The sequence below is a fragment of the Tachypleus tridentatus genome, chromosome 9 (assembly GCF_004210375.1).
Source record: "Tachypleus tridentatus isolate NWPU-2018 chromosome 9, ASM421037v1, whole genome shotgun sequence".
Lineage (NCBI taxonomy): Eukaryota > Metazoa > Arthropoda > Merostomata > Xiphosura > Limulidae > Tachypleus > Tachypleus tridentatus.
The window spans coordinates 165,746,364-165,762,672 of NC_134833.1; the positions used below are offsets into that span (position 1 = coordinate 165,746,364).

The 16,309-nt window shown below is 36.9% G+C and overlaps 2 protein-coding genes across 2 annotated transcripts in view; one reads left to right on the forward strand and one right to left on the reverse strand.

Annotated features, from left to right (window-relative positions):
* The window catches only part of LOC143227570 (uncharacterized), a 434,192-nt gene that overhangs the window by 126,713 nt on the left and 291,170 nt on the right, over positions 1 to 16,309 (forward strand). The gene's annotated exons all lie outside the window — the stretch shown is intronic.
* The window catches only part of LOC143226875 (uncharacterized), a 42,614-nt gene that overhangs the window by 3,991 nt on the left and 22,314 nt on the right, over positions 1 to 16,309 (reverse strand). The window contains exon 3 of the mRNA XM_076458408.1: positions 13,806 to 13,906. Coding sequence (XP_076314523.1) covers positions 13,806 to 13,906 — 101 coding nt within the window. The remainder of the gene's footprint in view (positions 1 to 13,805; positions 13,907 to 16,309) is intronic.

Consider the following 16,309-nt stretch of genomic DNA (forward strand, 5'->3'; position numbering starts at 1 on the left):
ATCATGAGACAACCTTCCACCAACAGGAACTAGATGCTCGACTCCCTCTATTCAATTCTATCAAACTATCACTTCATGGTTTAGTAGAAAGTGGAAGCACTGGTTTTCAACTGGGAAGGAAGTGTGAGGAAATGTAAATATGGATTGGATAAACATTTTTGGTATAGGAAAATTATTACCTCTGATATAGTTCATTACCTTCACTCACATAAATTGTTAGAATACCACACTGAAGTGACCCATTCAAGGGAAAGATAATGACATACTTCAAAAGCATCTGAAGAACATCCCAAAAGATCCTCACGTTAGCAGATCATATGTGGGAGACCGCACTACTTCTGTCCTAGGTATATTCTTCACCCTATGTGGAAAAAGGTGATGCAGATACAGATGGAAAATGGAAGAAGCACATTCAAGAAGGAGAAAACAATGGTTGGATCCAAACGACACAATATTTGAATATCAATCCCACAGATTACAGGAATAGCAGTGAGGGTAAAAAGGACGTGCCCCAAGATGTAAAGTGTTTAGGGTGTGATGGACCACACATGGCAAGTTAACTACAATCCCAAACCAAGCCAACAGGAACTGGCATTCACATGGGGGTAGGAAAGAGGATTATACTGCCAGTAAGTCATTTACAATCCAAAACCCAGCCACTGGGTACCAACAATGATGCTGGGGTAGGAAAGTGGATCATACCATCTTCACCTCAAATTCAGCAAGTCTGAGAACAATCTTATAATCACCAATCTGTGAACTGGACACGAGAGCAATACAATAAATGTTTTCACAAATCTGAGAACCTGACATCCTGATAACCAGCAAAGAAAAAGATGTTCCCGTAAAGTAAACAATCCCACTCAGGAACCAACCCAGCTCAAAATCATCCCTGGGATATGAAAGTGATTGAGAGATAGTATAAGAAAAAGTACAGTATGAATCTGAAAATACCAAAACCAGAACCAACAACACATGTGAAGTGAATAAGAGTATAATTGAGTGAGGAAACATATTTACATGTAATACACATATGAGAACTCAAGTTGACTTGTTCAGCTCCAAATCAAGCATCCATCTAGTGAGAACCAACACCCATGTGGGAAGAGGATAAGGGATCCCAACACCCATGTGGTAAGAGGATAAGGGATCCCAACACCCATGTGGTAAGAGGATAAGGGATCCCAACACCCATGTGGTAAGAGAATAAGGGATCCCAACACCCATGTGGTAAGAGGATAAGGGATCCCAACACCCATGTGGTAAGAGGATAAGGGATCCCAACACCCATGTGGTAAGAGAATAAGGGATCCCAACACCCATGTGGTAAGAGGATAAGGGATCCCAACACCCATGTGGTAAGAGGATAAGGGATCCCAAACAATGAAGTGAATTGCAATTTTAACAGCTCAGTCCACAGCTATAACAGCCCCATATATAAACCTCTATGGAAATGGAGTATCAGAGGACGTCTTGTTGTCTACACCAACAGAACAACACTGCCCTACTGTTAACTCTTAACATGGTCAATTTGACTCACCATATGACATCTTCGTGATAGTTCAAAGTCTATATAGATTCAATACTTCTAGTTTTCAATACATCGTGGAAAACTTCACAAAATTTGGCAGTCTTTTAGTTAACATTACAAGTCTTCCACATGAAAAAAATCATATTTCTTGTCAGGTATATTTAATAAACTAAAATAAAATATTTTCATTTATATATTGAGTATTTGTTTTGAATAGTTCATGTGGAAAGTAATTTTTTTCTATTAAACTATTATTTTAGTGCCCTTTGAACAATGCTTAACTACTATCTATGCTATAAGTTATAAATCACTTGAAGCACATGCAGTTCATGTTACTATACTGAATTACATTACCCAAATGTTTGACTCATACCCTGTGAAACATTTTCATGATATAATTATTATTGTTATTATCTGTTTTACCTAATCTAATATTAACTAAACTAAAATAAAATTCATATTTTTACATTTTGGTTACTTTTATAACAATAAGTAAAGAACAAACATGAAAAACAGTAAATAAAGTACTTACCCAATCTTCTTTTTTATACTATCCACTGTCAAGGATATTTAGGCCTACATTTTATACTAATGGTAGTAATGCACTAAATACTTTTTAATTAATTAAATAATCCACCAAAGAACATAGACTAATAAAATACAAAAGGTAGTCAATTTTCCCTAACTCTCACAATTTTTCTGGCTTTCTATCAATGTAAGAAAAGGCATGACAAATTCATCCAAGCTAGTCATTAAGTTTCTCAATAGAATGCAGCTTGTATTCTCAATGAAACTATTACTGTTATGTCATTTGATAGATGAAAACTTTGACTTTGTATTGGTAATAGGGAACATACAATTACATGTAGGAGAGAATGTGATAGATGAGTCTGGTCTGATTTTCTATTGATAGTTCTCTGAACAACCAAAACTGAAGGCTAAAAAAAGTATGCCTTGTCTGAGAAATGGCAATTGTATAGAAAGTAATTTGTGTTTAATTTCTTACTCTTTGAAGTTGTGGTTGAAAAAAATAGAGAAGACAAGATGCCCAGAGAAAATGTCATCTGTGACATATAAGGGAAAATTCAGGATTTTTAAAACATATTTTCTTATAGAATAAGGAACTTAAAACTTATATACTATTAAATTATGGATTATTAGCTAAGATTTTATTCTATACTGACTGGTATAACATAGACAAAAATTAGTTTAATAAGATTTGAATGTAACACACTAAAACATTCTCTCATGCCAATAAAGAATATCCAAGGTTTCTTTATTGTTTCTATCAAATATTACTATCGCATTCTGGAGGTTCCTATACTGTCCACTATCCCAACAGCTTGGAACTGGAAACTCATACTCCACTGAAAGAAAAGAGGGGAGAAAACATGCTACATGCTCTGGATGAACATCAACAGTGGATACAAAGCAGTGGGTGATGAGGGGAGAAAACATGCTCTGGATGAAAATCAACAGTGGATACAAAGCAGTGGGTGATGAGGGGAGAAAACATGCTCTGGATGAAAATCAACAGTGGATACAAAGCAGTGGGTGATGAGGGGAGAAAACATGTTACATAGCCTGGATGAACATCAACAGTGGATACAAAGCAGTGGGTGGTGAGGGAAGAAAACATGCTACATACTCTGGATGAACATCAACAGTGGATACAAAGCAGTGGGTGATGAGGGAGAAACCATGCTACATAGTCTGGATGAACATCAACAGTGGATACAAAGCAGTGGGTGATGAGGGAGAAACCATGCTACATAGTCTGGATGAACATCAACAGTGGATACAAAGCAGTGGGTGATGAGGGGAGAAACCATGCTACATAATCTGGATGAACATCAACAGTGGATACAAAGCAGTGGGTGATGAGGGGAGAAACCATGCTACATAGTCTGGATGAACATCAACAGTGGATACAAAGCAGTGGGTGATGAGGGGAGAAACCATGCTACATACTCTGGATGAACATCAACAGTGGATACAAAGCAGTGGGTGATGAGGGGAGAAAACATGCTACATAGCCTGGATGAACATCAACAGTAGATACAAAGCAGTGGGTGATGAGGGGAGAAAACATGCTCTGGATGAAAATCAACAGTGGATACAAAGCAGTGGGTGATGAGGGGAGAAAACATGTTACATAGCCTGGATGAACATCAACAGTGGATACAAAGCAGTGGGTGGTGAGGGAAGAAAACATGCTACATACTCTGGATGAACATCAACAGTGGATACAAAGCAGTGGGTGATGAGGGGAGAAACCATGCTACATAGTCTGGATGAACATCAACAGTGGATACAAAGCAGTGGGTGATGAGGGGAGAAACCATGCTACATAGTCTGGATGAACATCAACAGTGGATACAAAGCAGTGGGTGATGAGGGGAGAAACCATGCTACATAGTCTGGATGAACATCAACAGTGGATACAAAGCAGTGGGTGATGAGGGGAGAAACCATGCTACATAGTCTGGATGAACATCAACAGTGGATACAAAGCAGTGGGTGATGAGGGGAGAAACCATGCTACATACTCTGGATGAACATCAACAGTGGATACAAAGCAGTGGGTGATGAGGGGAGAAAACATGCTACATAGCCTGGATGAACATCAACAGTAGATACAAAGCAGTGGGTGATGAGGGGAGAAAACATGCTACATACTCTGGATGAACATCAACAGTGGATACAAAGCAGTGGGTGATGAGGGGAGAAACCATGCTACATAGTCTGGATGAACATCAACAGTGGATAAAAAGCAGTGGGTGATGAGGGGAGAAACCATGCTACATATTATGGATGAACATCAACAGTGGATACAAAGCAGTGGGTGATGAGGGGAGAAACCATGCTACATAGTCTGGATGAACATCAACAGTGGATACAAAGCAGTGGGTGATGAGGGGAGAAACCATGCTACATACTCTGGATGAACATCAACAGTGGATACAAAGCAGTGGGTGATGAGGGGAGAAAACATGCTACATACTCTGGATGAACATCAACAGTGGATACAAAGCAGTGGGTGATGAGGGGAGAAAACATGCTACATACTCTGGATGAACATCAACAGTGGATACAAAGCAGTGGGTGATGAGGGGAGAAAACATGCTACATAGCCTGGATGAACATCAACAGTGGATACAAAGCAGTGGGTGATGAGGGGAGAAACCATGCTACATAGTCTGGATGAACATCAACAGTGGATACAAAGCAGTGGGTGATGAGGGGAGAAAACATGCTACATACTCTGGATGAACATCAACAGTGGATACAAAGCAGTGGGTGATGAGGGGAGAAAACATGCTACATACTCTGGATGAACATCAACAGTGGATACAAAGCAGTGGGTGATGAGGGGAGAAAACATGCTACATACTCTGGATGAACATCAACAGTGGATACAAAGCAGTGGGTGATGAGGGGAGAAACCATGCTACATGCTCTGGATGAACAACAACATTGGATACAAAGCAGTGGGTGATCAGGAAATTCCTACATTGTATTTCAGACCATACCAGATTTGTTCAATAAAAGAAGTGTAGTTATCCCCTTATGCATTAACCATTAAGGCCATGGGTGGGTACAGTCCAGAATGGACATATTAATGAAACAAATCAACACTGTGACGAGAAAACTACAAATCTACTTGTGGAACACCCCACTCAAACAGTCAGCATTGAGTAACCATGAAAATTATAAATGTGAAGTCAATATGGTCTGAAAATACAGTCATAAGTATCTGAAGTATACTGGAAAAAGAATGAAATGCCAATGAATAATAAAAAGTACACAAAAGATAGCTTACAGAAAGAAGGAAACAAGGAAGGGTAAACCTATCAACATTGAACAAATTACAGGAAGAAGGAAACAAGGAAGTATAAACCTGTCAATCTTGAATAGTTTACAGGAAGAAGGAAACCAGGACGTATAAACCTATCAACCTTGAACAAATTACAGGAAGAAGGAAATAAGTAAATGTAAACCTATCAACCTTCAATAGCTTACAGGACGAAGGAAACAAAGAAGTATAAACCTATCAACCTTGAATAGCTTACAGGAAAAAGGAAACAAGAAAGTATAAACTTGTCAATCTTGAATAAATTCCAGGAAGAAGGAAACAAGGAAGTATAAACTTGTCAATCTTGAACAAATTACAGGAAGAAGGAAACAAGGAAGTGTAAACCTGTCAATCTTGAATAGCTTACAGGAAGAAGGAAACAAGGAAGTATAAACCTGTCAATCTTGAATAAATTACAGGAAGAAGGAAACAAGGAAGTATAAACCTGTCAATCTTGAATAAATTACAGGAAGAAGGAAACAAGGAAGTATAAACCTGTCAATCTTGAATAGCTTACAGGAAGAAGGAAACAAGGAAGTATAAACTTGTTCAATCTTGAATAAATTACAGGAAGAAGGAAACAAGGAAGTATAAACTTGTCAATCTTGAATAAATTACAGGAAGAAGGAAACAAGGAAGTGTAAACTTATCAACCTTGAACAAATTACAGGAAGACGGAAACAAGGAAGTATAAACTTATCAACCTTGAACAAATTACAGGAAGAAGGAAACAAGGAAGTGTAAACCTATCAACCTTGAACAAATTACAGGAAGAAGGAAACAAGGAAGTGTAAACCTGTCAATTTTGAATAAATTACAGGAAGAAGGAAACAAGGAAGTGTAAACCTGTCAATTTTGAATAAATTACAGGAAGAAGGAAACAATCAAGCATAAAACTATCAACCTTGAATAAATTACAGGAAGAAGGAAACAAGGAAGTATAAACCTATCAATCTTGAATAAATTACAGGAACAAGGAAACAAGGAAGTATAAACCTGTCAATTTTGAATAAATTACAGGAAGAAGGAAACAATCAAGTATAAACCTGTCAATCTTGAATAAATTACAGGAAGAAGGAAATAAGTAAATGTAAACCTATCAACCTTGAATAGATTACAGGAAGAAGGAAACAAGGAAATGTAAACCTATCAACCTTGAACAAATTACAGGAAGAAGGAAACAAGGAAGTGTAAACCTGTCAATTTTGAATAAATTACAGGAAGAAGGAAACAAGGAAGTATAAACCTATCCATCTTGAATAAATTACAGGAACAAGGAAACAAAGAAGTATAAACCTATAAATTACAGGAAGAAGGAAACAAGGAAGTATAAACCTGTCAATCTTGAATAAATTACAGGAACAAGGAAACAAGGAGGTATAAACCTATCAATCTTGAATAGCTTACAGGAAGAAGGAAACAAGGAAATTTAAACATGTCAATCTTGAATAAATTACAGGAAGAAGGAAACAATGAAGTATAAACCTATCCATCTTGAATAAATTACAGGAAGAAAGAAAAAAGGAAATATAAACCTATCAATCTTGAATAGCTTACAGGCAGAAGGAAACAAGAAAGTGTAAACTTATCAACCTTGAACAAATTACAGGAAGACGGAAACAAGGAAGTATAAACTTATCAACCTTGAACAAATTACAGGAAGAAGGAAACAAGGAAGTATAAACTTGTCAATCTTGAATAAATTACAGGAAGAAGGAAACAAGGAAGTGTAAACCTATCAACCTTGAATAGCTTACAAGAAGAAGGAAACAAGGAAGTATAAACCTATCCATCTTGAATAAATTACAGGAAGAAGGAAACAAAGAAGTATAAACCTGTCAACCTTGAATAAATTACAGGAAGAAGGAAACAAGGAAGTATAAACCTGTCAATCTTGAATAAATTACAGGAAGAAGGAAACAAGGAAGTATAAACCTGTCAATCTTGAATAAATTACAGGAAGAAGGAAACAAGGAAGTATAAACTTGTCAACCTTCAATAAATTACAGGAAGAAGGAAACAAGGAAGTATAAACTTGTCAACCTTGAATAAATTACAGGAAGAAGGAAACAAGGAAGTATAAACTTGTCAACCTTCAATAAATTACAGGAAGAAGGAAACAAGGAAGTATAAACTTGTCAATCTTGAATAAATTACAGGAAGAAGGAAACAAGGAAGTATAAACTTGTCAACCTTGAATAAATTACAGGAAGAAGGAAACAAGGAAGTATAAACTTGTCAATCTTGAATAAATTACAGGAAGAAGGAAACAAGGAAGTATAAACTTGTCAATCTTGAATAAATTACAGGAAGAAGGAAACAAGGAAGTGTAAACCTGTCAATCTTGAATAGCTTACAGGAAGAAGGAAACAAGGAAGTATAAACATATCCATCTTGAATAAATTACAGGAAGAAGGAAACAAGGAAGTATAAACCTGTCAATCTTGAATAAATTACAGGAAGAAGGAAACAAGAAGTATAAACCTGTCAATCTTGAATAAATTACAGGAAGAAGCAAACAAGAAGTATAAACCTGTCAATCTTGAATAAATTACAGGAAGAAGGAAACAAGGAAGTGTAAACCTGTCAATCTTGAATAGCTTACAGAAAGAAGGAATCAAGGAAGTCTAAACTTATCAACCTTGAACAAATTACAGGAAGGAAACAAGGAAGTGTAAACCTGTCAATCTTGAATGAATTACAGGAAGAAGGGAACAAGGAAGTATAAACCTGTCAATCTTGAAAAAATTACAGGAAGAAGGAAACAAGGAAGTATAAACCTATCAATTTTGAATAAATTACAGGAAGAAAGAAACAAGGAAGTATAAACCTGTCAATCTTGAATAAATTACAGGAAGAAGGAAACAAGAAGTATAAACCTGTCAATCTTGAATAAATTACAGGAAGAAGGAAACAAGAAGTATAAACCTGTCAATCTTGAATAAATTACAGGAAGAAGGAAACAAGGAAGTATAAACTTGTCAACCTTTAACAAGTTACAGGAAGAAGGAAATAAGGAAGTATAAACTTGTCAATCTTGAATAAATTACAGGAAGAAGGAAACAAGGAAGTATAAACCTATCAATTTTCAACAAATTACAGTTAGAAGGAAACAAGGAAGTGTAAACCTATCAACCTTGAACAAATTACAGGAAGAAGGAAACAAGGAAGTGTAAACCTATCAACCTTGAACAAATTACAGGAAGAAGGAAACAAAGAAGTGTAAACCTGTCAATCTTGAATAAATTACAGGAAGAAGGAAACAAGGAAGTATAAACTTGTCAACTTTGAATAAATTACAGGAAGAAGGAAACAAAGAAGTATAAACTTGTCAATCTTGAATAGCTTACAGGAAGAAGGAAACAAGGAAGTATAAACTTGTCAATCTTGAATAGCTTACAGGAAGAAGGAAACAAGGAAGTCCAAACTTATCAACCTTGAACAAATTACAGGAAGGAAACAAGGAAGTGTAAACCTGTCAATCTTGAATAGCTTACAGGAAGAAGGATACAAGGAAGTGTGAACATATCAACCTTGAACACATTACAGGAAGAAGGAGATAAGAAAGAAGTATAAACTTGTCAATCTTGAATAGCTTACAGGAAGAAGGAAACAAGGAAGTATAAACTTGTCAATCTTGAATAGCTTACAGGAAGAAGGAAACAAGGAAGTGTGAACCTATCAACCTTGAACACATTACAGGAAGAAGGATACAAGGAAGTGTAAACCTATCAACCTTGAACAAATTGGTGGAAGAAGGAGAGAAAAGACATGAATGGAGGAAACTGTCACAGAATAAAGAGACAGGAACAGGCATCTTGGAGGGAAGTCACGTGGGCAGCATAACGACAAAGGGAACGTACAGGATATCCGAATAAGACTGAGGATATGGACGGGAAATAAAAGGAATATATCCTTGAGCAGGACAAGTTACCCTCATGACCCACTGAAGCTTTATGAAAGAGCAATATGGATAGAAGAAAAGATGTGATATTTGAAACATTAATGGAAAATAAATCTGACCTACAGCACATACACGTCATCAGGAGAAGGAAAAATCTGACCTACAGCAAGCACAGGTCATCAGGAGAAGGAAATACGTCTTAAAGGATAAGTGAAAAATCAAACGTGGACAGAGGAGCAAACAGAAACGAAGTATGGGAATGAAGAACCACACTGATAGCCCAATCTGGAAGGATTATGACTGAGAAGAATGATGAATTGTGAAGGAACACAGGAAAATGGAATGGTTAGGAGAGGTTAAAAACTTCATAATGCTGGGGAAAAATGAAAAGTTTGGAATAAGGCAACTTATAAACCCTGATCAAGGAGACTAGAGACCTCTGATCAAACATCCAGATGAGAATATCCATAAGGAAAGAAACAATGGGTTGAACAGGCAAAAATTCCATAACCAAAGACCAATGTATTGGAGATACACATAAAGGTATTTGTTGGTCTATCTTGACTGAATGCATCAACAGCCAGTGTAAGTAGATAAGGAACCTGACACAAAAACATAGATAATTTGGTATTGAGGAGAGTAGCAAAAGAATCAAGGTGAGAATTACCACACTGAAGGCAGAGCTACAGGAAAACAAGAGATCACTCTATTGGATAAATTTTGTAAGGATGGAAAAGAAGACCTGCAACAGGAGTTAACGCATCTGAAACATGGCACATAAAAAGACAAATACTGAGTGTGTTGGCCCAAAAAAATGATATCCAAGGTTTGACCACAAAGGAAGTGACAACAGGTGCTGTCTTAGTGAGTGATATGAGCCACCATCATAGGATTGTCACAATAGATCTTAACCATAATGATGAAAATAATCCAAAGTATGGTGTATTACCAGAAGCTCAAAGAAGTTAATATAGTAAGGTTGTTCAAATTAAGACCACACACTACACCCACATGCCATAGAAGGAAGTGTTCCTGAAAATATGTAAATTTGGATGAAGGGGAAGGAACGGAACAACTACCAATCACAGTCCAACCATCAACGCAGCTTGTCAGAAAGGGGTAGAGGAAGAGAAATAGGAGTCTTTAATTGATCCTACTGAAGGCTCTACTGGTCATACAGGGCCCACTGTAGAGATTTTATACAAACACGACCCAAAGAGGTAAGGGCTTCCATAGAATACCACATCTGCAAAACCAATTGAGCCTCATGAGTTGTAATAGAGGAGAGCAGTTAGGACATGGAAAATTGAAAGCTCATTTGAATGAAGTTGAAGAGGAGAAAGATGGACCTGACTGAGACAAGTGTTGAAAGAAAATAAAAAAGCATTCAAGTGGACAAGGTATTTGGTGGGTATAAGGATGACTTCTCCAACTTGATTAACCAACCCAAATTAACTGCCTCCAGGAGCAGTAGATAACTGTGGTGGATAGATCTCTCTTTGGAACAAGTTTGTAGAACCCAGCCATTCATATAACATTACAAGCTCAATCCCCCAGTATTCATATTAAGTAAAAGCATTCACCACTCAACAAAAGGAGCGAGGGGCAGAAGCAAGCTGGAAGGTAAGAGTGCAAAATTGATAAACTACCCCATGATGAAGAACTGAAGATAGCTCCACAACAGACAAGATATTGGAATGTGCAGATAAACATTCATGGAATCTACCTTGGTCATTATTAAACTGGAGATAAAGCACACTTGAGAGTGAGAAAAGACTTCATGGTAAACCAGGGCAGAACTAATGAATGGTTGAGGTGGAACTAATCAATTAAAGGACACCAATCTCCAACAGTTTGGGTACCACAAAACAGCCTGGAATAAAATTCTGAAGAAGAATAAGGTGCAGGTTCAATGGCTTCCTGGGATAGATAATTTTGTACTGTCTCTAACAGATGTTGACAGGTGGCATGATCTCAAGGATTGTTTTGTTTTGGAATTTCGCACAAAGCTACATCGAGGGCTATCTGTGCTAGTTGTCCCTAATTTAGCAGTGTAAGACTAGAGGGAAGGCAGCTAGTCATCACCACCCACTGCCAACACTTGGGCTACTCTTTTACCAACGAATAGTGGGATTGTCCATCACAGAATAACACCCCCAAGGCTGAAAGGGCGAGCATGTTTGGCACGACAGGGATGTGAACCTGCGACCCTCAGATTAGGAGTTGCACGCCTTAACATGCTTGGCCATGCCGGGCCTTGATCCCAAAGAAATGGTAAGAAATGTGTACCAAAGACAAATGAAGGAGTGGAAAGGAAGTAGATGAAAAGTACCTCAAATAATACCCAAATGACCCACTAACCCGTGAAGAAAACTTGCAATAGGGAAACAAAATTGGCCAATTGAGCTCCCACTGGACCAGAACCCACCAGATAGTGAGTCAGCATTACTGTTAGCAGCATGTCCATTGACAACAAATAATATGAGTGAAAGGAGGAATCCTTGGAGGTAGGAACTGGTAAGGAGTGAAACTGGAAACAATAATAGTGGCTTGTCCGGGGTTGGAATGAGTGAACAATCAACCAAAGACAAAAGGGTCAACTGCTGTCTCACTAGTTCCAGATAGAATTCTAAAGTCTCGGGAATATTTTTGGAAACAGGTTGCTGGAGAAAGAGTGCCATAAGTCCCGGAGATAATACATTGGAAACAAGCTTCAAACAGTATGACAAACTCTCTCAAGAAGATCCCAACAACAAAGAAACAATGTGTGTAAGGAAACAGGTAGAGAAGATAAACATGCCAATATGGAGGTAATCAGGGAGAGGCTATCCTTGAAGAACCCTCAGGACAAGGGTGGAGTGCCTTGGAAAAGAGGTGGACAGTGAGAAAGTACCAAAGGAAATTTGACATAGTGAGTAAGACAAAGGAGGGAAAATTGGGCATGGGATAAACAAACAGAATGATCAAATTTCATCTCCACATTGACAAAAATGATTCAAACTGTTGAGAATCAAGAAATGGAAATTCAGTCTTATGGTATGCTAAAGCAAGCTGATCGAAACCCATGGAGGGCAAGGCATGCTAGCATTCTCAACCACAAAAGAGACAAAATACTATACATAAACTTTAATATCCAGGGAAGGGGGAATTGAAAATACTGAGAGGAGCAAGTATCAAGTAACAGAAAAAAAGGGAATTATAAGAAATCTGGGAAATGGATAAAACATATCACGTCAAAGAAATCATGTGTTAAAAAGCTCTATTAGGACTAGTTGATTCTTCAGTAAGGGCATAAAAAAACATGGAAAAGATTGTCAAATTCTGTGTCGGTACATACAGGTGCAGCATATTCAGGAGGAATACAGGCAACATCAAAAGAAGTAGGTTGACTCCTATAATGATAAATCTCACAATTGAATGAACCCAATAAGTTAACAGTCCTGTTACATTCTCCTGCAATCTGCGTAAATGTACTGGTAGACAGTATTAAGTGGTAATTTTGGCTTTGAAATTCATTGTTAACAAAGAATTTCCAACGATAACAGTGTTAGAATCAATAAATAAATTACCTTTAAGTTCTCAAACTGTTTTAAAATTGAAAACAGCAATCACAGCTTGAAGTGGATAGCAAAAAGATGTATTAAGTTTATGTAGAAAACAAGACTGAAGTACACAATAAGATACATCTTGACAAATGAGAAATAATAGATGGATAGAATTGAACATAGGAAGTAGTATTTGACAGTAGGATGTGTCACTTTCCAACTGGTGGAGAGTTGTCACATAAGAAAATATTTTTGCATATAGAGGGCAGAAGTGTAAGAGCTGTTTCTCTGAAAGGAGGAGAGTTACCACAGTGGATTTATCTTTAGGTCAAATATCTTCCATTTTCTAATATACAGGTTCCTGTTTTACCAATTCCAGGTATTACAGAAATGTAAAAGCACATAAACAAACTCTATGGAGAGTGAAAACCAATGGTACAACAATAACAATGTATCAACTGTTTGTGGAAACATTAATGGTATAAAAAAAGGAAAATATGGGGATTGCTAACACTAATGATACAAAAATAACAGTAACAACTTTAGTTGATTAAAGTTTGTGAATTTCAAATGTCAATCCTGATTCCGTTTTTGTTGTATAAAAAGACATCTCTATAGTTTCATAACAACTTTCAATAAAAACTGTAAAAGTTTCAAACAAAAATTACCTCAGTTTTTTAATATTACAATACATGTAAGTCTAATGATTTAAAACACTTCAACACTGATTCTGCTTTAGTTACATACAGTCAAGAAAGACATCTCTACAGTTTTATATCAACTTTTAATAAAAACTATAAAAGTTTCAAACAAAAATTACCTGTTTTTAATATTACAATACATGCAAGTCTAATGATTTAAAACACTTCAACACTGTTTCTGCTTTAGTTACATACAGTCCAGAAAGACATCTCTTCAGTTTCATAACAGTTGTTAATAAAAACTACAAAAGTTTCAAACAAAAATTACCTCAGTTTTTCCTTCATCACAGTTCTCTTGTTGTTCCTCTTTCACTATACCAAACTTTAAAATAGTTTGTAAAGATCTTTGTTGTAATGAATCAGCTCCCCCTGTTGGTAGAAGTATAAATAGTGTTTATTTGTCTATAATAACACTGAAGATAAATCATGCTTCACTACATTATACTGAAATACAACACAATGTGTTTAGATCAACAGGTCTGGTGTATAATTTACTTTGTGATATACCAAACTTTAAAACAGTTTGTAAAGATCTTTGTTGTAATGAATCAGCTCCCCCTGTTGGTAGAAGTATAAATAGTGTTTATTTGTCTATAACAACACTGAATGTAAATCATGTTTGATTACAACATGATGTGTTTAGATTAAAACAGAAATATGAATTATAAAAAAAAAAGCCAAGTTTGAGAAATAAGAAGTAAACCCTCCAATAAATTGTTCTGGTTTTGTACCTAGGACAGACCGGTCCACCAGTTTTGTACCTAGGACAGACCGGTCCACCAAAATACTACAAAATATGTAGAACACTGCATTTCACCCATTCTTAAAAGTTAATATTTTTTTAAATCATTTCCAACAATACTTACCTTCTTGATGATGAGAAACTCTCTTGAAACAAAAATGCATCTCAGAATAGCTGGTATGGGTATTAACACTTTTATTGATAAGCAGAGAAGATTCTTAACCTGAAGATGACCTAGGAAGGTCAAAACATTGTTCTCTGCTTATCAATAAGCATACCAGCCATTCTAAAATAAAATACTTCTCTCCTGTCGCACTACAGCTATGACTCGACTGCCAGGGTGTCTACTTTTGCCAATGTAAAAATTGGTTTGACTTAAGTCTCTACTCTCTGCCCTTGGAGATACTTATCCAATGATGCTCTCCATTTACGTCAATGCTCCCTCTATCCTGGTATTGTATAAAAGCAACTCATTTAGATGATGTTATCACATTATCCTGACTGACTCAATCCACAGTTTCCAGCACCGGTGGGAAGAAAGGAGAGGAAATATTTGTGTCCAAAACATACTTATCTCCCCTAAAAATAAAGCTGGAATCCTTCATTGATAAGATGGGGGGACCAGTGAGAGTAATATCCATACAGAAAGCATCTGCCTAGGTTGTGGGAGCATCAACAGAAGATTGATACACTAGTGGGAAAATCACATTTCATCCACAACCAGTATGCTCTTCACCTGAAATATTATTCTTGTAGTGTGGATGACATTTTAAGTTATTTATCATCACTATCAAATGGACCCTAACCAGATAGCCAAGGTTCCACTGCTTGGGGTTGTAATCACAGGGTCATGGTTCCAATATCCCATATTGGTGCTATGATAATTGGACATCAGTATACATACACACACATGCACAATTATGAGTGGATCCCAATCTGTAATCATAGAGTGATGTATTTGAAACCAACAGAAGGTAAGCAACACTGAAACGGGCAAATCTTCTTCCCAACCTGAAAAATTCAAAAAGGTAACACCACAGGCTAAGAATTATAGGATCTTCTATGCCTTACTCAACCTGAGGAAACATAACTAATTTGGCCTGTAATAATGAACACTAATACTCACTCCTCGATCAAGAGGACAAGGTAAATTCCGTATGCCCCAGAATTATGGGGAGGACATCAAACAAACTGTGTTTAATCAGGAAACCAGAATGGGACCACTCTGCATTCATAGGAGAATACTCTTCTATGTACAATGTACTGAACTTATATCAATCAAAAAGAAAGGCCACACTCAACCCAACCTGATAACCAAGCATCAAATCTTAACCAGATGATAAGCAGGACCCTGCATAGGCTAGTGCCACTCCTATCTACAACTGGGGAAAACATCTAAGAACCCTGGTAGGAGGGTCTCCAACTTTGCCTTCTTCTTGGAAAGTGGACAAAATTCATTCTAGTACTGAAAGAAAAGCTTCTACCCACCACCACTGTGATTAGAAATTACATGTTGCGAGGATTCCCTAGTTCCACTCTGGTATTGTTAAGGAAAAGTGCTTGGAAACAGTTCAACATGTGTTACTTAAATTCTTAAATGAACTCTGATTTATCCAATCTTCAGCAAGTGCAGGCAGGATCTCTTTATGCTTTGATCATGGCAGTCCACAAGTGATGTTCCAGCACAATACACTGATACTATCAAGTCAATCTATAGGTGGTGTTATGAAATACCTCATTTCTACTGTTGCAACCTAGGCAACATAAACTGAATTAGCAATTTGTTGTGTGGAATTGGTTTGCAAAAAAGCACACCTACCTGAGTATCACTCGTTACAGAGTGGAATCCTGCTGAAGGCAAGGAACTCTGACAGTTAAATCACCAACAAGTGTAGCAATAAAAATACTTACCCCTTTGTATAATCTAGTGGAAATGGTTAAAACTGCTACAGAATGGTACGAAAAAATCTCTCAGATGAGTATATTGCCAGATCATGTAAATAATGTCAGATAAAAGTATTGGGAGAGGT